Genomic DNA, 23,833 nt, shown 5'->3' on the forward strand with positions numbered 1-23,833 from the left:
TCATAATCTGCTTAAATTGATCTGTTTTTCTTCAGGGTCTGAGGCTCTGCTCTGGGTGTGCCTCTCTGCAGACCAGTCAGCTCACACAACAGACTGAAATGAAAAAGACACTCATGACTAGATCATATTACCTATCAGTCCTTTTTAATAAGAGGCAGCAATTAATTTAGAAAGGATAATCATTAATTTACAGCATTGACATGTGATTAGAATATATATTCTTTGTGAATCTTAAAATGGACACAGCATCATCACTTTGCTCAGATGACATTTAACTGATGTTACAGATGAGATGTTACATTCCTGAAGCCTTATTGACTCCAGCGTGCATAAAAATATATAACTAGAAAACTCACTTGCTGCAGTGATAGATTACTAACACGTCATACCATGGTCAATGAAGTGTAGTATACAATGTGGCCATCCCATCCCAAACAGTGAAAGCCCCTCGATGGTAATTGGACTCATAATTCAATTACTGCTGTTATAAACCAAGACACCATGTAGCCGTTAGAAATTGAGTTACTGTCAAGCAGCCTCTTTGGCAAAAGCCCACTTTGCTCAGAGTGCAACAACACAGATGGTGAAGTAATGAGAAAAGCCAGGAAACCCTGAATAGATGGGCATGTTAGTGGTCCCCCCATGATTTTAGGAGTTGGAGCAGATTGTAAATAGTGACCTTGCTTTCAATGTAAATGTCAGCATCAGAAAAAGATTCACCTGTTGCCATTTAACTGTCCTATATCCTGTATCATTTTGGACTTGTTTTCAAGTTTTAATTTGTGAAAAATGCCTTTTGAAGGGTTACCAATTTTCTTTGATCATCATGATCCTCAACATCTTTTTTCTGAATGCCTATACAAAGAATAAAGGGTTACACTTTACTTGAAGGTACCGTCATAAGAGTGACATGACACTGTCATAAGACTGACATGACACAGTCATGAACGTGTCATAAACAGGGTTAACCGAATGACATTTAATGACAACGTTATGACATTGACAAAATGTTTATGACACGTTTATGACAGTGTCATGTCACTCTTATGACGGTACCTTCAAGTAAAGTGTTACCGAATAAAGTGCATGTCCTCACACCAAAGACTGTGCTGGACCCAACTCAAGGAAGAAGAGGAGTCAAGTACTTTCATGCCAAAGAGAAATTAATTGAAAGTTTCAAAAAAGTAAAATTAACATTTGGGTGGCTGAGTTAAAAGAAAATTGTGATTTGGGAGCACAGATCCACTGTTATCTTATTGGTGCTTGGTAGGTAGTGTGCAATGAATTGATCAACTTTTTTAAAGAAACAAAAATATGTGCTGCAACTACAAATTAGATTTAATAAGAGCAGTGAGAGTGAATCAACATGGCGGAGTTGCAGAAAACCATAACATTTGCAGAGCACAGGTGAACAACCAATAAATCTCTGTGGGATTATTTGGCACAGCCCACATTCATATTGTCAATCATACTCGATGTGAAAATATTGATTAGAGCAGGATTATATACTTATGAAAGGATTTATAGCAAATCAAAATCCCACTTTTATTAGATCCGACAGGATCAAGTTGGATTTTCTTGGTCTCTTGATATTACATTACATTTCTACATAGTTATCATTTTACCTCTGGCAAACCAAGTTCCAACAAGACTCCTTATAGCGCTTGATGGCAATTTCACCAACAAATATTATTTCATTCTAACTGTGTCCATGTATACCTCACGTCTCTCAGTTGGCTGCACAAAAGTAAAATGCTAAATGTATTTCCTTTGTTTTTTTGTGCTTTATCTGCCCCATTTAGAGCTGAATTATATTGTCACAATTCACATCCGTTGAATAAGAACTATCCACGGCACTAAGTGGAAATGAGCACTGAACTGGTGACTGAACATGACGGCACAGAGAAGTGACTGATTATTGATGTCTCCCATCTAAATAGAATCATGCTCCAGAGATATCCGGAGTGATTGAAGCATACCTAAATACCTGCAGGAGTTTCTGTGGCTTACCCACTGTGTCTGAGGAGGACAGCTGCACATTTATCATCCTGAGCAGCAGAGACATTAAGATGCAAAGCTACACAGGGCACCTATGTCAGGGATATTTAATCATAGCCTGTTAGGATTATCGACCACATGTCACCAGTTCTTTACAATGCTGCCAACTCCTGCGTCGAAGTCTAAAAAGCAGATTTCAGTTTGGAGCTAAACTGTTCAAAAAACTTCTCACTGCATTTACTATCATGTTGACTGTGCTGTTGTTGTTTCATTCGGGGCTCTGTGTGTTTACTGCCTTATCTCTAGAGGCAGCGGAGACTAAACAGAATCTAAATGAGGTGATCATGATCCATCTTCAGTCATTCCTGCAGCAAATTCGCAGTCAGATAACAATAATACGTTGCCCCCCACTTTCACACACACCAGGCTTCCATTGTGAGTGTATATAGTCAATTTAGACATCTATTACCACACTGTTCTCGCACAATGAGTGAGAAATAGTCTTTCTGCCTGCAGCCTGACTGCTTCTCTACCTCCCTATACATCATGATTACTACAGTTGCTGCTGAGCCATAGTATTTAATATAGCATTGGAAAACAACAACTATACAGTCTGTGCTCTATAGATTTCCCAGCAGCATGGGTTTTTCTTGAAATACCATTTTCACATCAGCAATGACTGAACTGCAGCAGTAAATACTATATTTTGGAGGGAATATAACTCCAGATAACTCCATATAATGACCAGATTGTTTTCAGCTACTCCAAAGACTTTAAGCATCAACATTTGGGACTTGAAAAGTGAAAAAAAACATCATAGAATAATTTTAGGCACTCAGTAACCTCAGAGTGCGTTTGATGCCTAAACAACAAAACATATTGCAGATAGATGGATATGTTATTTCCAGCAACAGGTGTGGAATCAGAGTTTTTTTTTTCCTCTTACAACGTATGAGAAAATATAGTTTTTTTTTCCATTTTTGTCTTGTCCATAGGGACAAGGACAAACCAGTTATCTATTTCCAAGGCTGAATTCAAGCCTGGGGATGAAGCTTTAGTCACGGTTCCATATTGCTACTCACAGAATTGCCTTTTCTTTGGTGGCATTATGTCTGATTATTATATAGTATTTTGAACATGTAGCCTACTATAATGTTATGAAGCTTAGAGCATTAGCTGGGGAACTGCACTGCAATCAAAACAACAACAAAACATGCAAAGTGTTCCTGTATAATCAGCTCTTTAATGTAGTTAATAGCTTCCAATAAAATAGCAAATTCAAATATCATTGACTACAGGACAGGATCATACTTTTTTGTTTGCTTGTTTAACTTCAGTCTAAAAACGGAATTGGTGTAGAAACAAGGCAAAAACCTGAGGTACTTAGAATAGGTGATCACTAAAATAGTTGTGATTCATGTCACAAAACTGTTGAAGCCAACTACTGGCATCCAAGGTTTGGTAGCATTCAAATGCATCAAGATAAACAAAGGAATGCAAATTCTAAATGTGACTTTTTTGAGCGTAGAACACTGGTTCATCAGGCACAGGTTTTAAATGGTCATGAGTTTCAATTTTGTTTTGCAGTTGAATTTACAGTCCATAGCTGTCCCTTGCATCCACCTGCCGTAGGACGATATATAGCTACTCCCATATATCGATAATGCCATGTTGTGCAGAACCAACATTTGTTAAGGCACCAGACTGCAACTAAAATCCTGTTCTGTGCATCACCGCTGTTCCAAGGATGGCACCACAATACCTGATTATTGAGGTTGAGGAGAAGTCCCAACAGGTGATTGGATTCATTTGCAGGCCAAACATGTCATGTGCTGGACTGGACCGTTTTTCAAACCTTGGCTATGGCCTTTGTCTACACACCAACTGTTTTCTATGTAGCCTTTGTGGTGATTCTGTTGTATTTTCCTTCACAACCTCTCTAGAGAAAGCAAGTATTTTCTGACAGTCACTTCCTAGATGTTCACAGCCCCTGGGAAGTTCGTCTCTGAATTCTAGAGAAGCTTGGACCTGAATTGCAATGTTTCAAATAGACTATTGCTAAAGAGGCAATCATTTATTAGTCTTGCAGTGGTGTGGGAACTATTTCACAGCTGGAATGCTTGAACTTGGAAAATCCCTCAAGGCTGTGGCTGGGGTGAAAAACTGTTCAAAATGAAGAAATAGCCCCTTACTTATATGCTCGAATAGGCAATACAAAGAAATAACCTCTTTTGAGAAAAATAAAGCCTTTACATCAGCAACAAGAGAACACTGATGTCTTCTGTTTGCTGTAATAATCCTTCTGAATGGTGTATATTATACTGTAGGTATGTTTATGCTGGAAGGAGAATGTCCTTTTATCCTGGAGATAGGATGTGTTTCTGTTTGTCTCCTATTTAGCCTTCGTCCTTTATTTTCGAAGAGCCCATGTGATTTGGATTTGATGTATTTATTGTTTGCTAAATAAGGGAGACCCTTCATACCATGTGCGGAATATAGAAATGAAAATCGAATTTTCCTCAGTGAGTCGGGCCTAAAATCGGAAAGGTGTCAGTTTTAGACGTGACAAAACCAGGTTACTCTTCAATTTTACAGGGGCCGTGCACCTGCACTCCACTTAATAGAACTTGTGTGTTTCTGCCCATTACATGAGCCTCTGTGAAATCAATACATAGCCTACATCTTCTCTGCAGGATAAGTGCCTTAGTGTAATGGCGAGGCAATTATCCTTAATTAGCATCGGTCTGTATCGCTCAGGTTCAAGGTACAGATGATACATTTTTTCAGTTTGACCTTTTCTGCATTGTCTTCTTTACATCCATCCTGAGTGTCTAGCAGGTTTGAGTTTGAAAGAAAACATCTCTGACATCATTCATCTCAGGATGAGTTTCTGATTTCTATGATGTTCATAGGCTACATGAAGACTTGAGGTCTGTTTACTAAAAGTCCTGATGGATGTGGCTCAGTTACTGTAATTATGGAAACCGATGTTGTGACCAGTTTTGGTCTTGTGTTCACTTCATATCAAAATGGTGCTAACAGGAAGACAGAACACTAAGCCTGCAAGGTACTGATATTTACTTTTCTTTCAGATGGTCTTTCGATCTTCACATTGTTTGTTAATGCATTTACTCATTTGGCACACGCTTTTATCCAAAGTGACTTACAGGTAAAAGTACCAGTAAACTTCAGTGCAGAAGAACCACAGTGCAAATATTAAGTGCTTCATTTATTCAATAAGTGCGAGGAGATTATATCAAGCAAGCGCACCAAAAACTGCTGGTTAAATGAATTGGGGTATTGCAATTCTGCACAAGTGTCTTCATTTTAGGTTTAGTCAAATTATTATTACTCAGGCAGAATTTGTATAATATTGTGTATTGCCAAACAACAAATGGTTTTAAATTTGCTGTGCTTTGTTTTTGATATTGTTCATCATGGATTTTTGGCACAAAATGTTATTGACACTAAGCTTTGAATCAATAAAAGAGTCTAAGATGAGATCCACTTCAGAGATAGGTACAAGACACAAGATCCACAAACACCACCTGACCCTAAATCCCTTATTAACTGCACAGTACAGTATATTACAGTATATATGTGGACTTTGTCCTTTGTCCTCCTGGATAATATCATGTATTTGTGTCACCAGTAAGCCCAGCTCTGTATTGACCAAGCGTTGGTTTGTTTTTTTAGACTTTGCCCCTTTATTTTTTTTATTTTTTGGTCACAGCAATTCTCAGATTTTTCCAATCAACTTCTCTCGTGAGATTATTCAACAAGGTGTTTGAGTTTAACGTTTTGAAGCCCATTTTGTTCCTTTGACAGACTTTCATAAACTCATTGTGGGTACATATTCACCACCAACAAAGTATAATGACAATATATTGACTAGGGTTGCACAGATTGTTGGCCAAAATACACAAATATGTCAGATAATTACATTTTTTGCCAAGAAAAAAAAGAAGAGTTATCGTGCATCCTTAATATTGACTAGTCATATAAAGATTATTCCTTTCTCATGTCTGTTTCTCCTCTGGGTCATGAAGTTATCTTGAGTGTTGTCTCTTGATCACATTTACCACTCTGAGCCTGAAATTGATGAAAGTATTCATCACTGTGAAATTCAGAGTTGCTTGTATTAATAATTCTTTATCACAGTTGAGTATCTCCTGTGTTCGGTCCATCTGTTTGGGTGATCGTTTTGTTTGTTTGATATGAATCCTCAGGGAAAATGCTAAAAATAAGTCTTACGAGCATTGCCCAGTGCACAGTGCTATGCTATTCCTGTTGTGGTTACAATGACAGATAGTTGACCACATTCTCTTTAGTAATCAGTAAAAGAGTTAACTCAAATTGAATTTTTTTTGTGGCTATTTTTTCCCAAGAATCTATTCAATAAGACGTTCCCATAGCCCCTTTTAAATGTATTTTAAATAAATGTTTTTCCACTGGGTAAAACTGAGACACGGAACGTAAATAACTTAGATGGCAGCAGAGAAGATGTGAACATAAGTGCAAGAAACACAACGGGAAACTGGTAGGAATGCAAGTTTAATGGGCTGACAACAACATATACGCCAAACATCTGTCAAACTGATCTATCAAAGTAATATCACACAACAAGGTTATTGCACTTTGTCCAAGCCAACATTCAAGCTACAGCATGATACAAGTAGTATCATACGGATGGCTTTGTTTATAAAGCACATAAAAGTTATTTTCTTCTATGCTCCGGCTACGTATATCATTACTATAGGATAAAGTATATCATAGGTAATATCTTCACTGAGCTTCATCTCAGACCTCAGGACTTTGCCTTTGTGCTGAGTCAGAGTTCATATATAAACCATGAGCTGGAGCTGCTGAATGAGATTGATGTCGAATGTCGGAGTCTGAACATTAATGATGAATAACAGATAAAATTAGACATCTAACAAAAAAAAATGGGTTTCTGATAGCACCAAGGAGAAAATCCCATTAATGTAAAAAGAAAGATAAAACATCTGTAGATATAAAAACAAAATCAATAACTGCTCAAACAATGTAAACACACAATAACAGCATTTCATTATGGTGTACACATTATCTCCCAGTGCCTTTTTGTCACACAGCTAAAGCACAGGGTTTCATTTCACCGTCCACCAGCTATACCGGTTACTTGAGTCTTTCCCCCGTGAGGCCTTTAGGCCGCCATCCAGATGGTGAATGAGATGAGCACGGTCGGCAAAACCGTCAGCGGCGTCACACACCCCAGGTACAGCATGATTCCCACACCGCAAAGAGCAGTCAAATACGCACTCATCCTGCTGCAGACGATTTTCCTTACGGTTGTGCAGAACTGGAGGAGAGGATGTGAGAATTAGACAGTGATTTAGGGCAAAGTAAATAATAAAGTAGAGGAGCAGCAGCTGTGTGTTGTCAGAGGAAGCCTTCATTACCTCCAGGATGTCAGTAAATTGGACATAAGGCAACACTAGATGGAGCTGCTCGCCTCATGAATAAGTGACATTACTTTTCACTGCAGTGGACTGAAGCCAACAGCCCACTGCAGTGAAAACATGCCTATACTGCCATGGGTGAATAAGTCTGGAGTTCAAGCTCGCTCTAGCCAGTCATTTCCTCATAAGAACATTCAGATTAGCATTGCTTTGCACTGAGTGTGACTGGCAAATTGTCCAATAATCTCTTTATCGCTAAACTCCTTATAATAACTGAGGGGTTTCCAAATGCCACACGTGCAATAATAACTTGTGGTTCTGCATGTGACCTTTTTAGTAATGCAGGATGCAGATGTAGAAATAAGGATTGCAGTGGATAGAGACTGGTACTCATTGTTCTGTAATGATCATTGACAGTAAAGCTGTTCGACCGTGACAAACAATAGTTTTGTACAGAATATGTTGAAATATTTACTGTTAACACAAAAACAAATGCAATTCAATAGCATGTCTTTTCAAATCTGTCTTAAATCAACACTCACACATACTGTATTACATTGGTTATTGATTGCCTTAATTGTTCCTCTTGTCCACAAAGGCTGTGACAACATTTCATCATCTTCTAATGTGATTTAAGTCTCAGATTGAACAAAATGTATAACTACATCCAAGCAAAACTGTATTTCAAAGTTTAACTCAGTGAGATAAGATATAAATTATATTATCTGAAGTTTTTTGTGCAGTATTCCTTCCCTTTTCCTGTGTGTTTGTGAGTTTGGGAAGAGTTATGGACACACACAACTGCAGCCACTAAAAACTATCTCTCAGTGATAGGCATGTCAGGATTGTTTTAAGACAGACTTGTGAACCTATAACATACAATCTCTCACTGACTGGAGGCCAGTAGTAGACTGTAGTACCTGGTATGTCTGGTAGCTGATAGCCATGCCGTATCTGCAGTACATGACATAGTGTTCACAGTTGTACCACAGTAAACTGTAGGTGACGGAGCCCAGGAGCTTCTCGGCCCTTCGAGCCACCTCGTCCCCGTCCAGTGGAGGCTGGCTGCACACCTTGTCCATGTGGTTGACCAGGATATCTGAGCCATAAGCAAAATCCACCAGTGAGTCCACCCTGACGCTGGCCACTTTGGTGATCACCCCAAATAGCAAACGGTTATTTGTTACCATCTCGGCAATTGCAGATTTATTCTTTGTTATCACAGGCAGGATGTCCGGGATGAGATGAGCCACACGGTTGTCGCCCAGGTAGATGCCGAAGTGGGTGAACAATGTCCTGGGCACTTCCAAGAGATCGCCACGCTTGTAAATTGACAGGTCATACTTTGAGTCCTCCTCCTCCTCCTTTTTGGAAGCTACAAAGAAAAAGTTGAGTAGCTGGTAGAGAAACATGATGTCGATGTGCAGCACAGTGCCCGACTACCTGAGCATTTTATGTGCGTTGTGATTGGGGAGGGAGGGGCCATGGCTGTTAGTAGGATTAGATATTGGTCAACCTTTCAATTTGATTTTGACAGAAACAAAGCAGCTTTCTCTAATCACTTTGTTCTGTGGCTCGGATTTTGAAACTCAGGCCTTGTTCGTGGTGTATTAAGGTCAAGGGTCCTCATTAAGACGGCTGAACTGGCATTGAAGTTAAATCCTCATTTAAAAGGTTAGATATTGAGTGATTGTGCACAAAAAAACAGCCTTTGTTATTCATTGCTAGATTGGTCTACGACCGTTTCATCATTATTCAGCTGTTTCTTGAACATTAAAGGGACAACGAGGAGTTTCGGAAAGTGTTTTCACACTGCATTTCCCATGAGCCTCCGCGCACATGGTGAAATTCTTGGACCGGCGCAATACGGACGAAAGCAAAAACATTTCCCAAGAATGTTTTCATTCATCAAGAATGAAAGTCAGAGGTTTGAAGATGAATCGGCGGCGTTACTCACATGACCCGCCGGGCAGCATCCGCAAAACCGAAATGCTGGGCGAGCCGACCACTAATATTACCGTAATATCAAAATAACGATAAAGACAAAACGATATATTTATCGAAAACTGAACCATTAACAAGTGTGGGTAACATAGATTCATCCACATTAATATGAGACTTTTTTATAACCAAATACAAATTCCTCGTTGTGTTACTTTAAGAAAATCCATATACAGTATCTTGTAGAAATATAACAGTAATGTCCATTGTGACAATGTATCGTCACAGGTTCAGATTTAGTTGTAGACTTGGGTTGATGAACATGTTTCAATGTAATTGGCTCATTTGTTTTCAGTTATTCACTTATTCTTAATACTTATTATTTGCTTACACCGAACCAGTTCCACAAACAGCGCAACATCCTAATCAGCCATTACAGCTAATTTAAGCCTCTGCTTCCACTGGCATATTGGTAGGACCACATTCACACAAGACACACGAGTAAAAATAAATTGTTTATTAAACCTTTGTCATATTTACATTGCTATAATAAGTACAATACTATAACATATCCACTATATGTACATTATGATGCTCAAGATATTGTTATCAGATATTGTTACAGTCCATGATGTGCTGTATTTTGTGAAAACTCATAATGTTATCAATGCATTTACCACACTGTTATGAGAAGAGAAGTACAAGTCATATAGTAAATTATTTATGTACAAAACATTCAACATTGTCTACACAATAAAATGAAAGTAATTGTAGTAAAGTAGATTCATGAGGCATCACATGACGAGCATTTGGAAGGGGTTCCCGGTCAGTCGTCTCTGCCAAGTAAAAGTTCAGCTCAGTTCATTTGAAAGGTCTTTGTGCTGAGGCCTCCCTTTTTTCTTTTTTACCCAGCCATCCACAGAGTGAAGGGGATAAGAACTGTGGGTAATGTAGTTGAAGGTGCCATCCCGAAACAGACGATGGAGATAATTCCTAGCAGTCCTGAAACAATGACGCTGCGCTGGTCTCTGATGATTGATTTCAGACGCTCGCAGAACTACAAAGGGGAAGAAGAAGAAAAAAGTGAGTGACTTCACGTCTCTTGGCTGCAGACAGTTTCAGCTCTGCCGTCACCTGGAATGTGTTTGTACAAAAAATCATCACATATGGCCCCAGTCGTTAAACTGCTGTTGTAAATCAGTGTGCAAGGTTAAACCTAGTTCACCCGGTGTTGGGGTAGGTTGTGCACCACACACACAAGTACAATATGAACTCTGGGTCGCCCCTGTATTATCAAGGTTTATAGCAGAAGTAAAAAATGAAGACGACACCCGAGAACACATTAAGGCTCTGGGTAAAAGAGCTGTGGCTCGGTCTCACACAGCAGATGTCATATATTTAAGGAGGCTGATGAAACAGGATGTGTCAGCACCTGGGTCTAGGAAACCCTGACTTAAACTTTTGGACTTGTCTGGTAGAGGGGGCATCAGTCTTGTTTTGAGATCGTATTTTTGCACTTTGGTGCAGCTCTATTAGGCTGCAATTCAGACTCAATTTGAGCTCCTGTTTGCTTGGCTGTGTTGGTATTTGTGTGTCCTCTACTAAACCAGAACCTGGATTTGTCAGGATTTATGGGCAAAGTTGGAGGGGCCCTAACTGAGGCAGTCAGTAGGGGCCCAATAACATATTTCCCACCTGCCTCCAAACATGTTAATCCAGCCATTTGTGGTCGATCTTAGATTTCCGATTATGGATTTGAATGACAATTATGTGATGATTCAACTCCAACATGTAGAATATAACTGTATTCATCTAAACCAGTGCTTATTCTGTACCATTAGTCTCCTAATGACCTGTGTGTTGGCCCCAGCACCCATCCATACCTTCTCTGTTTGGCTGCTCGCTGCGTGTCCGTATCTGCAGTAAGTCACAAAGTGTTCACAGTTATTCCACAGCAGACTGTAGGGGATCGCTCCGATCCTCTTCTCGGCTCTCTTGGCGACATCTTCATTGGAAAACGCCCGCGCCTTCACCATCTTATCCATGCGGTTGACCAGGATGTTGGAGCCGTACGCAAAGTCCTCCAGCGTGTCCACGCGCACCGTGGCGCACTTGTAGATGCAGCCGAGGATCAGTCTCTTGTTCGTGATGACGGAGCCGATGAGCTTCGTGTCGTTGGTGAGCGCGGGGAGGATGTCGGGGATCAGGTGAGCCACTTTGTTGTCACCCAGGTAAATGCCGAAGTGGGTGAAAATGGTTCTCGGGACCTCGAGCAGGTCTCCTCTCCGGGGGGTGCACGGTGGCCCGCGGCGGTGCGTGGGGGGCTCGTGCTCCTGCTCCTCACTGTCCAACCAGCTGGACTCAAAGAGTTTGAAGTTGGAGAGGAGGGAGAGCTTCTCCACCAGGAATGTCAGCAGCTGCAGCATCGTGCGAGTCGTGCAGGGAAACGTCTGTGAGTGCTTCAGTGAAACGAGCTTTTTATCCTTTAGTGGCACGAGGAAGAGGGAAAGCCTCCTGGACACGAGTGACCTTGTGCACGTGTGCATTCTCCTTCCATCACCTCCTCAGCTCTACTGCATTGTTTTTTTAGTCAACACATGTGCAAACACTCTCCTCTAATCCTCTCTGCTTTTGCAGTGCAGAGAGGGGGAGAATTAGCTGGAATAAACTGAACTTGTCTAATTTCTTCCAACATTCACTCTGTGAAATACCACAAATACACAAAGCTTAGTTGAAATGCGACTGAAAAACATTTTAATTCAGTCATCATTTTCCAGGATTAAAAACATATCCCGTTGGCTTTTGCTTATCTACCTCATGAACTGGCAACCCAAAAGAGGTTCTGAGTAATGAACTCCATAGCCGGAAGATATTAGGCACCAATAACCCATGTAAAGCCATGCATTACTCTCTATAAGCCATTATTACAAGGTAACTGAGTGTTAGCAAGATTATTTGAGAACAGCAAAGAGGAAAGTTGAAGAGGATCTTTAAAATCAAGGAACTTTCTGTGGAAAGATCTATATCTACAGTACAGTAGGCTATATGGATGCACTACATGGTACAGACCTGACTAAAAACTTGCATTAATTTTCAAAGTTGCACATATGAGGTTTTCTTTTTTCTTTTTTTGACAGCAGATTGAGTCCTTGAGATTTTAGTCTGATCTGCTGGTGGAATACATATTCGGATCATTTATTCAAAGAGGCTATTTACATTTTCTGCGGTTTCTTGCTGGGAGTGAGTGGTGATGATGGCTGCTTGACATCTGACCTCTGAGCAGAGCTACATCATGAGTGCAGACTGGAGGCTGCAATTGGAAAGTGATGAGACAAGATGGGCTAGCTGGTTAGCATGCTAAAAGAAAGATTGATAAAATAGTTGATTGGCTTTGCTTTCCACCTCTGGAGACAGCAGTTGATTGAACTTAAGTTGATGTGTTTTGTTGCAATGTGAAACTTCACAACTCAGTAGTGTAACACTGGTTACTCTTCATTTTCACTATAAAATGAGTTCTTATTGAATGAATCTTCATTTGGGGCACTTTGCCTACTTTGGGCTCTGCCCACCATCACACATTGCTTCTTCACATCATATCTCTCTTAGTTGCACACAGGCAAGGTGGATCATTTGATTCAGTTTCCATACAGTTTCGTAAAAATTTCACCAAATTATGATACATATCAGGCACTTTAAAGGATACTTTATTAACCCAACCGTCTCCAGAAAGAGCAGCATCTGGCATTAGGAGGGAGGACAAACTTTCGTTTAACAAGAAGAAACCTCCAACAGAACCAGGAGGCTCATGTTGGGCAGCTATCTGCCTCAACCAGATAATGTTGTTGTAAGTTAATGAGAAGAATGCATCATATGTTGTGTGCTTATCTCAGTTATTTCAATAAATCAATGATTCAACAATAAATCTCATCTCAAACTTGGCCTCAGGCAGCCTGCTCCGTGTGATGAATGACAGATTAGTTTGGGCCCCTGACAAACTGAAATGTGCTGCAAAGAAACAAAATAATGTGATTTAAAGATACAAGTTTTAAGAAAAGTTCACTATTTTCCAGTTTGATAAAATAATGACTGTTGTTTTTTTGTTGTGATTTTTCCCCCCTTCCCAACTTCTAATTAGCCTATTAAGCTGATTACAAGCTACCTTAGCAAGTCATTGTCTGGAGGTTGGACGTCGCAGACACACAGAGGCCGGTCTGTTCTGTCTCGTCATCAGTCCAGGATCAGTCCTGTGGCTGCGCTGGATGCCCTGCACTTTCTCTGAGAAAACTTATGATAAGATTCTTTTGACCAGATTATACTTTAATCCTTTAGGGTTCAATTACACGCTCATCCTTTAACCCAGAAAATACCTTGAGAAACATTCACAGCCTTTTTGATCTTGTGTCCTTGGATCAAATTGTCACAGTACCTTTTCTGACCTAGATACTGCAAATTCCTCAAAAATGGGGATAAATGATTGGTGGTATTTAATTTAGGGCAGTCACTGCCTTTTCACACTGTGGGAAAGCCCCTTTAAGCCACAGATCATACCCTACTTTTGAGGAACTGTCAAGTGCAGGCACCAAATATACCTCACACACAAGCCTTGATTAATTAAGGCAAAGCTAAATGAACATTCATCAAGTTCATACACCAAAAACATCACATGTAGTTTATGCTGTTTTAGTTTTTGGACCAGTCAATATTGAGTTAAGAGTAACACAGAGCCGGACTTAAACTGTCAGTGGGTTTACAATGCTGAACTGACTTGAAACAGTTTGATTCATTTACAGACGCACAACATTATATTGTGTATTTCGGTGCAGCAGTTGCACAGGAGGCGAGGTAGAGAGGGTTGGCCAGTAACCAGAGGGTTGGCAGTTCAAATCCTGCTCCATCCCAGTCGCTGTTGTGGTGTTGTTAAGACACCTTAGCCACCTTGCCTTGTGTGAATGCATATGAATATGAATGTTTGGCGGTGGTTGGAGGGGCCGTTTATGTGTTGTGTGTTGTGCAATGGAAGGCATTATATTTTATCATGATGTAATTTCTAAGAAATACATACAAGTGCATACAATATAAATCAGAGAAAGTTATGAGCCAGCACAGGCATGAGGAGCAACGTAAGACCAATATAATCTCCTAGTAGTGTAAATAACATGGAAGCTGTGCCCCACATCTTTTATTACGGAGCAGCTGCAGGACAAAATGAACCCACAGCAAACTGAGATGTAGGCAAATTAAACACGGAAGCAATAAATTGACAGAGCCGAGTACCGCGGCATGTTCAGGTCAACTCAGGTGCTTAGTAACGAGGTCAATGAAAACCAAAGACTACTGCGTCATATGACAGATGTTTTCCCGTATGATGATGTACGTATTATTACGGCAAAGTGGACAACAAAGTGTCAGCCTGGTCTGCATGTTGTAGCTCAGATCACACCATGTTCAGCTGAGTCGACTTACCGTCTGTGACCGCAGCTTGAACCCTGTGGTGGCATTGCAACAAACCTTTGCCCTCTGTCCTGGGGAGATTTACACCATGGTCAAATGGCTCCGGTTGCGGCCTATGAGGCACCCTAACAAGGCTCTTTCAATGTAATTCCTGGACCGACGACCTGTTCACTATGCTGACTTTGTTTTTCAGCCTTGAAACTTAAGTTGATTACTGACGGACGCATTTCCTAAAGCCGTGAAAAACAATGATTCAGCACCGTATTCCTACAGTTGGATTTACAGGGAAAACCGTGTGGACGTGCAGCTGTCAACTTTTTTATATAGAAAACTTATAATCAATGAACTAATCTCGAATTCTGCTTATGTGTTGTTTTTGTATTCTGTCAGCCTTTCTGAATACATCAACAAGTTGAGAACAACAACAACTCAAAGCACGTCTTAACGTCCTGGACACAGTGTTTAAAAATGGGTGTCCGTGTCTTTCATGGCACTTGGAGGAACAGAGAGAGACACTTTCCATCTGGTGTTTCTACACAAAGAGGCCAGTTCAGCAAAAGTTCAGCACTGTTTAGGTTCATGTCCCTGGCAGTTCATTCTCAGGTCAGCAAGGCTTTATATCCATCCTGTGTCCTGGTTGTTTTTCCCACATTATAAAACCCTCACAGAGGTAGTTAAGGTGAGATTTATCATCTAATGTCAACACGGGGGCAACCGACGAAGCATTATTAAGCTCTATCTTGTTAGATGTATCTTCACTGTTTGTTTTGATACAATAAAAAGGGGTGTGTTTGCCATGTGTAACCTGAAGAAAACCCTCAGGATAACCTCAACAGTGATGTTGAACAAAATATTCCAGCCAGGGGCGTCACTAGGTTTTAAGGACAGGGGGGGCTTAGCCCCCAGTAGATGCACAGGATGTGAGCGAATGTAGTGCGCAAGCACGAACTTTCACAATGGCCCGAAAAAAACACATTTAGAATTTAGAGTACATTTAGAGTATTGAATCATGGGCTAGTTGAATCTAAGAATAAGTAAAGTAGTACATCTAATGAGTAACTGGGTAAAAGTAGATGCTAAAAAAAGTGAACCTGAGTAATTTTTCAGATGTTTGACTATCATGGATATGTCCAGGCGGAATTTTTACCTCAGGTACCAGACTGGAAAACTAATTATATTTCACTAGTAGCCTGTGTCATAATGGTTATATACTCCATCCAAATACAGCTGTTTTTGGCTCATTTTGATTTCACTCAGACCTCCTCACATTTTCCCCATTCAAATAAGACCAGACAACAGAAATGAAGTGCGACTCCAACTGGAGCAGATATTTATGGTAAAGAGTGCACATTTCACCCTAGAAACCCCTTCATTTTCTACACAACCATCTCACAGGAAATTTTTTCTGAGCTGAAATAGACATTGGGGGGTGGTTCAAATGACTGACCCTGAGAATCATTTTAATTTGAATATTCTGCTTTTATTAGTAGTTTTATTTGGACTAGGTTTAAAAATATATATATTTATAGCCTACCTATATATTGTTATCATGCTGTTTTATATTCCTGTGTCTTACCTGATCTTCTGCATCTTCAGGGCATGTCTCTGTCTGGCCTCTCCCTACAGCATTTCTCTCCCTGTCTGTCTGTGCTGCCTGCAGTGTCACCAGATATCATTAGTATTTTAAATTAATCCATTAAATAATCTGTTTTTACTGCTAAATGTTATTTTCTTTAACACAGCCAAGCTATAAAGTACCAGATGCATCTTAACACATTACACACATACACAGCACACACACGCACACACGGCACATGAGACAGAGAGAGAGAGAGAGAGAGAGAGAGAGAGAGAGAGAGAGAGAGAGAGAGAGAGAGAGAGAGAGAGAGAGAGAGAGAGGAACACACACATGATGACAGGAGTGTTCAGGATCCCCGTTTAAAAGTTTTCCCCACCAGAATCTAGCCGAACTTTGGAGCGTTATTTAGCCCGTTTTCTGACAAGCTATCACGACATGGTTGGTACCAACAGAAGCCTCGCGTCTCCTGGTTTCATATAATATCTGTATCTTCGCTCTAGCTTTAAAACTGACCCGTTTACAACGCAATTAATATTTCACATTAATTTAAAAAATATCGCGGTCATTTTGACATCAACACTGCTATTTAGAGATGTAGTAGCTTACTGTCTGATACCTGCTGGTGCTGCTTAGCTACAGGTGGACTGACTCTCTCCCTCTGTTGACATCAGAGCTCCTGCAGCCCGTCACTGCAGGCTCGGAGCGGAGCTTCAAACAAGCCGCCACTACATGGGCGCAACCAACTCACAGCTGGGAGGGGGGGGGGGGTCACACATTCAACAAACTAATTAAATTAAACAAATCAGAAATAACAAGAGACAAATGTGATGACAGCTGGGGTTCTTAAAAGGAGAATATATGTCACAAAAAATGTCACATAATAAAAGAACACCAAATTATTTGGGGGGGCTTAAGAATATTTTAGGGGGGCTGAAGCCCCCCTAAAATAGGCCTAATGACGCCACTGATTCCAGCGATAGTACAATGTGTGGTTGAAGAAAACCATTCAAACATTCCTGTTTGACCTCAAAGAGATATATTTTCATTCACCACAACTCAAAAGAAGCACAGCAGCATGAAACCCGAGTCATGTGTTTATAACCTACTTTTACTGTGCATAATATTTATGTACTATATGTCTTTGAACACACCACTTGATAGATCAGTTCAGCATGTAGTTTCTGTATGAAACCTTAACAGCTCTGTTATTATTACTGTGAGCTGCATCTGATGCTGATGAGCCACATCTCCACTATACATACCTTTAATCTCTTGACAATGAATTGAGAGCTCTGTCTGATACAGTTATGCACAATAGACACATATTTAGAGACTTGTTCTTCCAACAGGAATGATATATTTTGTTATTTTCAGAAAGTCCAAGCCCAGAATGACATGTTTACCTCCAAGTGACAAAGCCCTCCAGTGGCTGCATCAATTATGACAGGAGCGGAGTCGGGTGATGACATCACAGAGACTCAAAGTCCATGCTGAGAGGAGGTAACCTTGGTCACTTTGGTTTGGGGGTTTTAATACTGGAGATTAAAGGTTATTACCAAATTAAACTGAAACAAATTTTCCTGGGATAAGACTCCAAGCCTGGAAAACTTTTATTTGTCTTGTACAATGATGTTTAAACCACAGCTATTACCCACAGAGAGGCTGTGTTCAAAACATTATCCCTGTTTGTTTGTTTGTTTGTTTGTTTGTTTGTTTGTTTGTTTGTTTGTTTGTTTGTTTGTTTGTGGTCAGTTTTAATCGTGTTTTCATCTCATACAAATGCAGCTGCCACAGTTATCTGCAGGTTAAAATATGATATGTTATATATTGATGTAAAGTTGTGTGTTTTATATGGAAGCCCAATTCTGCCAGCAAAACACACAAAATATGCGATGGATTATAAAAAAAAATGGTGAATGTCAAATTTACAATTGGATAATGATCTAGAATTGTGACACATTAAAATCAATGTATTGTATTTCTAATGTGTTTATGCCATAAATTAAGTCTGACCTTTTAATTATGAGTAGTGGATCGGTCAAAATTGGGGGTTAGCAAATGAATATCAACAAGTCTTCCCAATTAGACAACAACATGGGCCTCACAAATGACATATGATATTAGGATTTTCTTTTCACATCTCCCGACACCATCTGTCAGTCTCTCCTAAAACAGCTGAATAAAATAAAATCATTTTCTACTCGAATTATAGCTAAACAAATATGGTGATTAGGCTTTGGTGCAAAACTGATTTGCATATGATTACAGATGCTTTACATTTTGGCAAATACAACATTTATAGGTTTCATAATTTAAACAGTAACATTCATGACTTCTTAGTTAAAGTAAGGGAACAATAGAGACATATTCTTATTTTCAATCCAAAAATTCAATTTCCAGCATCATCATCATTTTATTTTTGATAGAAATGGACTTAATCGCAGGAAATTTTAACTGACATCTGCCAGTTCATTTGTTTATTCATTAGCACATCTGCACAGACATGTTTTAATGTTTCATGTCTGCTAACAGTGACTCATGATGCCATCTTTGATATTTGTCATTAGATGAATAAGAAAAGGTAAATACACTGCCCGTAGGTTTATTGGTCGTCGTCCAGGTAAAAAAAAGTGTCATTGCACACAAAGATGCGTCGTCATTCTTTTGGATTTGCCGTGTCACCTTTCCGGACACAGAGTTGCAGCTAAATATACAGTTTGGCGATGAGTCACATACAGCTGTATACTGTCAGTCAGTGGGATCGGTCAGTTGACAGATCCCACCGAATACTGGAAATGACGACGGTTGGACATTTGAGTCACAGCCTTGTCTGAACAGAGTGAGTGGGATGTTTGCGTTTGAACCCCTTATCGAACACTGAACTGATGACCCTGTTCAGATAAATATCCCGCAGAGTCAGGCTGCACTTCATTCTCCAAGAAGACAAGACCACAACTGGTGGCTAAAACAACATGGCTCCATCACTTCTCGAAACAGCAGGAGGACTTTTGTTACTTTTCTCCGTCACTTCAGCAGTAAGTCCCCGGTTTACTTTTAGAACCGATGCGTTTCTCTTGAGTGGAAAATCAATTTAAATCATTTTGTCCTTTTTTTGTGTGCAGCAAATAAGAGGAGACAGCCTCTCACCCGTCTGCAACCCAAATGATGGCTTTGTAAGTAAACAATAAATAAACTAGACTGTAAAAATAACTTTTTTACGCTTGCTGTGCAAATGTGTCTATTGATTAACACAGCATCATTGATATTCTTTATTTGCTTTATGTGCACTTAGGGACAATACTGTCCTACAACATGTGGAGTGGCAGATTACCTACTGCCGTACGTTTCAAGAACGACCAGGGATTTAGACAATATGCAAAGAGAACTGGAAACAATCGCTAATTTGACCCAGGGGGCTGAAGAAAAAATTGTCTACATGAAAGACTCTACTATTGCAGCTCAGAAGAGTTCCCCACAAGGTACATGTGTTCTTTTATTATTATTATTATTATTATTATTATTATTATTATTATTATTATTATTATTATTATTATTATTATTATTATAAACAAACAGTTGCATGTATTGAAAGTGTTGTATAACTGTTATTAATCTACTGCTGATATTGAACCTTCATTTCAGACTCATACGTCAAAAAGGCATCAAGCATGATGGATGATATCCTTCGCTATGACAAGACCATCATTGCACAGGAGCAACAAATTTTGTAAGTTACTTCAACTGCAATAAGATATGATGCAATAGTCGTTTATTAGTTCTTCGGTGTAACAACTGCAAAGTGGACATTACAAATGAAATGCAAAATACATGTCAAATACAACAAAATTGCAAAAGATAAAAATGGATGAATAGATAGTGTAATATAGTATGTACAGATGTTTTTAAAAAAATAGCAGCAGATGAGGACATGACATCTGATATTTGTTTCACCGATTAAGGCACGAATCACTTTTCACATTAAAGTATCCCTGGACAAAGAAATAAACAGCTTATACCTTTTGATGCATTGTACTTTTAACAGTATGTGAAGAATATAAAATACTCCATCTCTACCAGTGTTAATGTAAAAATGCCTCTCTCTCATGAAGCTATATAGGTAATGATAATCTGATTGCATCAAATGATATTGAATACATGTTGTTTTGACATAGCTGAACTGGTTCTACTGCCCACGCGTTCGGGTCATTGCACGCCAACCTAACACAGATCATTGGGCAATTTGCCACCCACCCACTCCCACTCACCTTTATACACTTGTGAGCTCAGACTCATGTGCTGACTTTATTTAAGGCAATTCAATTTGATTATGCCACTTTTCCAAATTTGATTTGTCTTTTTTTTTTTTTTTTTTTATGTTTGCCGCTACTGCTTTCCCATCTTCTTGTGTGTGATGAGTGTATTGTATTGTTTCCTTCTTCCCAGTGAACTTCAGAACCTCATTTCATCTAACGAGAGGAGAATGTTAGAACTGAAACAAGCCTCCATTCAGCTGCAGCAGAGATGCGATGAGCCTTGCCAAGACTCAGTTGAGATCCAACCCATCACAGGAACAGGTAAAAAAAAAAAAAAGATCTGTGACCCTCGGGCCATTCCCATTTCACAAGAGGTTTCCCAATCCTGCCTCGTCTGAGCACCGTTTGTCCTTGTTCAGTGTTTAGTTAGAGACTGAGATCAATAAGGTGCATCAGTGCAAAGTAAACAGTTTTATTCCAGATGTAATTTGTTTTGACCTCATTTCAAAGAACTTTTTAACTTTAAAGTAAATGTGGACAAAGTCACTTTAAATGTAATTGTGAAATAAAGCTGATTATTTCATTTAGGATTTACCATTAACAGCATCAAAGGAGTTTAAGGATTCAACCAGATATCTTTTTAACCTTGCTTTTATTGTAACATACTCAGTGATGTTGAACTATCCTTTCTCATCTTCTTTTCCTTTTCTTGTCCATTTTTTTAATCAGATTGCCAGGATATTGCAAACAAAGGTGCCACTAAGAGCGGTCTTTACTACGTGAGGCCTGTCAAAGCCACTGAGCAGTTCCTGGTCTATTGTGAGATTGATGAATTTGGACGTGGCTTCACGGTGTTACAGAGGGTATGTGTACCTGAGAAAAATGCACTTGCACTGCTTCCATTATTTTATTATTTTGTAAAACAAGTTGATAGTAATAGATTACATGCTATTGATCTGGCTGTCGCCCCTGAATGCAAGCGCCTGATACGACCGTCAAGAGACTGCACAAAAGTCATTAAGGAGGCAAAGTTGGGGCTGTACTATAGTTAATATATAGGAGGTTTAGGTCAATATTTACTTTGGATCCTTAAAATAAAAGTGCAATGCCCACTTTCATAATCCCAGACTGGCAAAGCAAACATATTTAAGGTGGTATAGCCTAGTTTAACTCTAACATAAACATATTCTTTTATAATAAAATGTTGCTGAGGGCTGTTGTGTAGGTCCTTAGATGTCTGACTTTCAATCATAGCTAATGATTATTTGATAGACCTAGATGACAAGGCCACAACAAAGCTTAATTTGAAAATGTTCACACAGTGAGTGAGCCACTTAATGAGCCACTCTCTCTAGTTACATACAGAATTATTAGGGAAATGTTTTGTTGACCAACTGGAGAAACATTAATTAAACATTAAATAACATTAAGTTCTTTCGCCTCAACAACACATTTTGACTCTCCAATTATATTTGTGTCTGCACAGAGACGTGACGGCAGTCTGGACTTCAACAAAGACTGGGTCCAGTACAAGGAGGGCTTTGGCTATCTCTCACCGGACGACACCACCGAGTTCTGGCTCGGTAACGAGAAGATGCATCTGCTGACCGCCAGTGGGACCATCCCGACTGTGCTGAGGATAGAGCTTGTTGACTGGGAGGGCAACAAAAGGTATGTAAACACGCACACATGTACGATAACAGATTATATAAGAGGAGAGCAAATACAGTCAATTACACAGCAAACATGACCCCCAGATGATGAGGAGGAAGGAAAAGATGACTAAGCAAAACACTCCTATGTGCCCTCCTTCCTCCAGGTATGCCGACTACAACATGTTCAGACTGGGATCAGAGGCCGACAATTACCGTCTCACCTACGGTTACTACTTTGGTGGTGACGCTGGCGATGCTTTTGATGGCTTTGACTTTGGAGATGACCCCAGCGACAAGTTCTACACATCCCACAACGGCATGCAGTTCAGCACCAGCGACAAGGACAACGACAAGTACGACGGAAGCTGTGCTCAGCAGGACGGCTCTGGCTGGTGGATGAACAGATGTCACGCTGCACATTTGAACGGCAAATACTACCAGGGTAAGACCACATACTCTGACAGATGCTCATGATGTTGTGATTAACAAATTACCCACAGTGCATCATCCAAAACCCTCATCCGAGTACATATTACAGCGCAAACTCCTTTGAGGCCTTGTCTAAAACTGCGCTGTGCTCTGTTCATCCAGGTGGCAGGTACACAGAAAAGGACGCAGGTGAATACGGCTTCGACAACGGCATCATTTGGGTCACATGGCACAACCGCTGGTACTCCCTGAAAGAGACCACCATGAAGATCATCCCCCTCAACCGCATCGCAGCAGGCGGCGGACAGCAGGCCGGTGTGAAACAGTTTGGTGGACTTGGAGATAATTAAAAAAAAAGAAAAAAAAAAAAAAAAAAGTAAAGTAAACGCACATGCTTGAAGTCAATACTGAATGCGTCCAGCGCAACAACCCTGACGCCACTGTTGATCAAATAACATGTCTGGTTTGTGATTTGTCTCCATGTGATGTTTGCATGCTTTGGTGATCTGACCCAGCTGGACACTGATGTTGTCATTTCCGTTTCCTTCGTCAGTGTTGTTTTGAGCACTGAATAAATAAATGTCTTTTCTGTACCAGATATGGTTTTGTCCTTTCTTCACTGGGCAGCCTTTGGACTAAGTTGGCGCCAGTCTGGAAACACCTCACAAAGTCCATATGGCAAACAGCTGTTGTATAAAACAATATCAAACTGAGACTTCATGTCTCAGGAAAAAAAGAAATTCAAAAATGCTAAAAGATGATGTGTCTGAAATGACTCTGCAATACCCTTAAATGTTTTTTCATAGTAGGCTACACATGCAATGCAGGGTAGGCCTACCGCCCTGTACTAAATATTATCTTAAATATAAGTATTTCTGTCCACATCATCTGCTAAGGGTATAGAATGAGTGTCAACAATCATAATCTATGAGTTTCTTTGAATGTAGTATATTTAGTGCAGAACCTGTGATTTAGTTTTCCTCTCAGTGTACACGTGTCTCTGGATTACTGACAACAGGTCATATAAGATTACAAACACCCACACATGGACACAAGCATGTTTGTTTTGTATTCAAATAAAGAGCT

The 23,833-nt window shown here is 39.9% G+C and overlaps 3 protein-coding genes across 3 annotated transcripts; 1 reads left to right on the top strand and 2 right to left on the bottom strand.

The window, feature by feature from the left end:
- Positions 1-7,183: 7,183 nt before the first annotated feature.
- LOC310986056 (lecithin retinol acyltransferase) lies at positions 7,184-8,851 on the bottom strand (the record flags this gene model as incomplete). Its single annotated transcript, XM_083971781.1, has 2 exons — positions 7,184-7,339; positions 8,360-8,851. 2 exons carry the CDS (start codon positions 8,849-8,851, stop codon positions 7,184-7,186), a joined length of 648 nt encoding a protein of 215 aa, XP_083827907.1.
- Positions 8,852-10,284: 1,433 nt separating this feature from the next.
- Positions 10,285-11,806, bottom strand: lrata (lecithin retinol acyltransferase a; the record flags this gene model as incomplete). Its single annotated transcript, XM_083981196.1, has 2 exons — positions 10,285-10,437; positions 11,264-11,806. The coding sequence occupies 2 exons, from the start codon at positions 11,804-11,806 to the stop codon at positions 10,285-10,287; spliced, it is 696 nt and encodes a 231-aa protein (XP_083837322.1).
- Positions 11,807-19,267: 7,461 nt separating this feature from the next.
- fgg (fibrinogen gamma chain) lies at positions 19,268-23,345 on the top strand. The gene is made up of 9 exons (XM_083976504.1): positions 19,268-19,445; positions 19,533-19,583; positions 19,703-19,889; positions 20,053-20,137; positions 20,854-20,984; positions 21,393-21,526; positions 22,150-22,334; positions 22,483-22,760; positions 22,910-23,345. Exons 1-9 carry the CDS (start codon positions 19,383-19,385, stop codon positions 23,095-23,097), a joined length of 1,302 nt encoding a protein of 433 aa, XP_083832630.1. The 5' UTR covers positions 19,268-19,382; the 3' UTR covers positions 23,098-23,345.
- Positions 23,346-23,833: the final 488 nt, after the last annotated feature.

Source organism: Trachurus trachurus (genome assembly GCF_905171665.1).
Source record: "Trachurus trachurus genome assembly, chromosome: 1".
In the NCBI taxonomy this organism is placed as follows: Eukaryota; Metazoa; Chordata; class Actinopteri; order Carangiformes; family Carangidae; genus Trachurus; species Trachurus trachurus.

Bases quoted from the DNA above. Each gene is read 5' to 3' on its own strand.
- fgg (XM_083976504.1), top strand. From the start codon at position 19,383: ATGGCTCCATCACTTCTCGAAACAGCAGGAGGACTTTTGTTACTTTTC. The intron at 19,446-19,532 runs GTAAGTCCCCGG...TTTTGTGTGCAG, and splicing joins TTTTCTCCGTCACTTCAGCA to CAAATAAGAGGAGACAGCCT. The intron at 19,584-19,702 runs GTAAGTAAACAA...ATGTGCACTTAG, and splicing joins GCAACCCAAATGATGGCTTT to GGACAATACTGTCCTACAAC.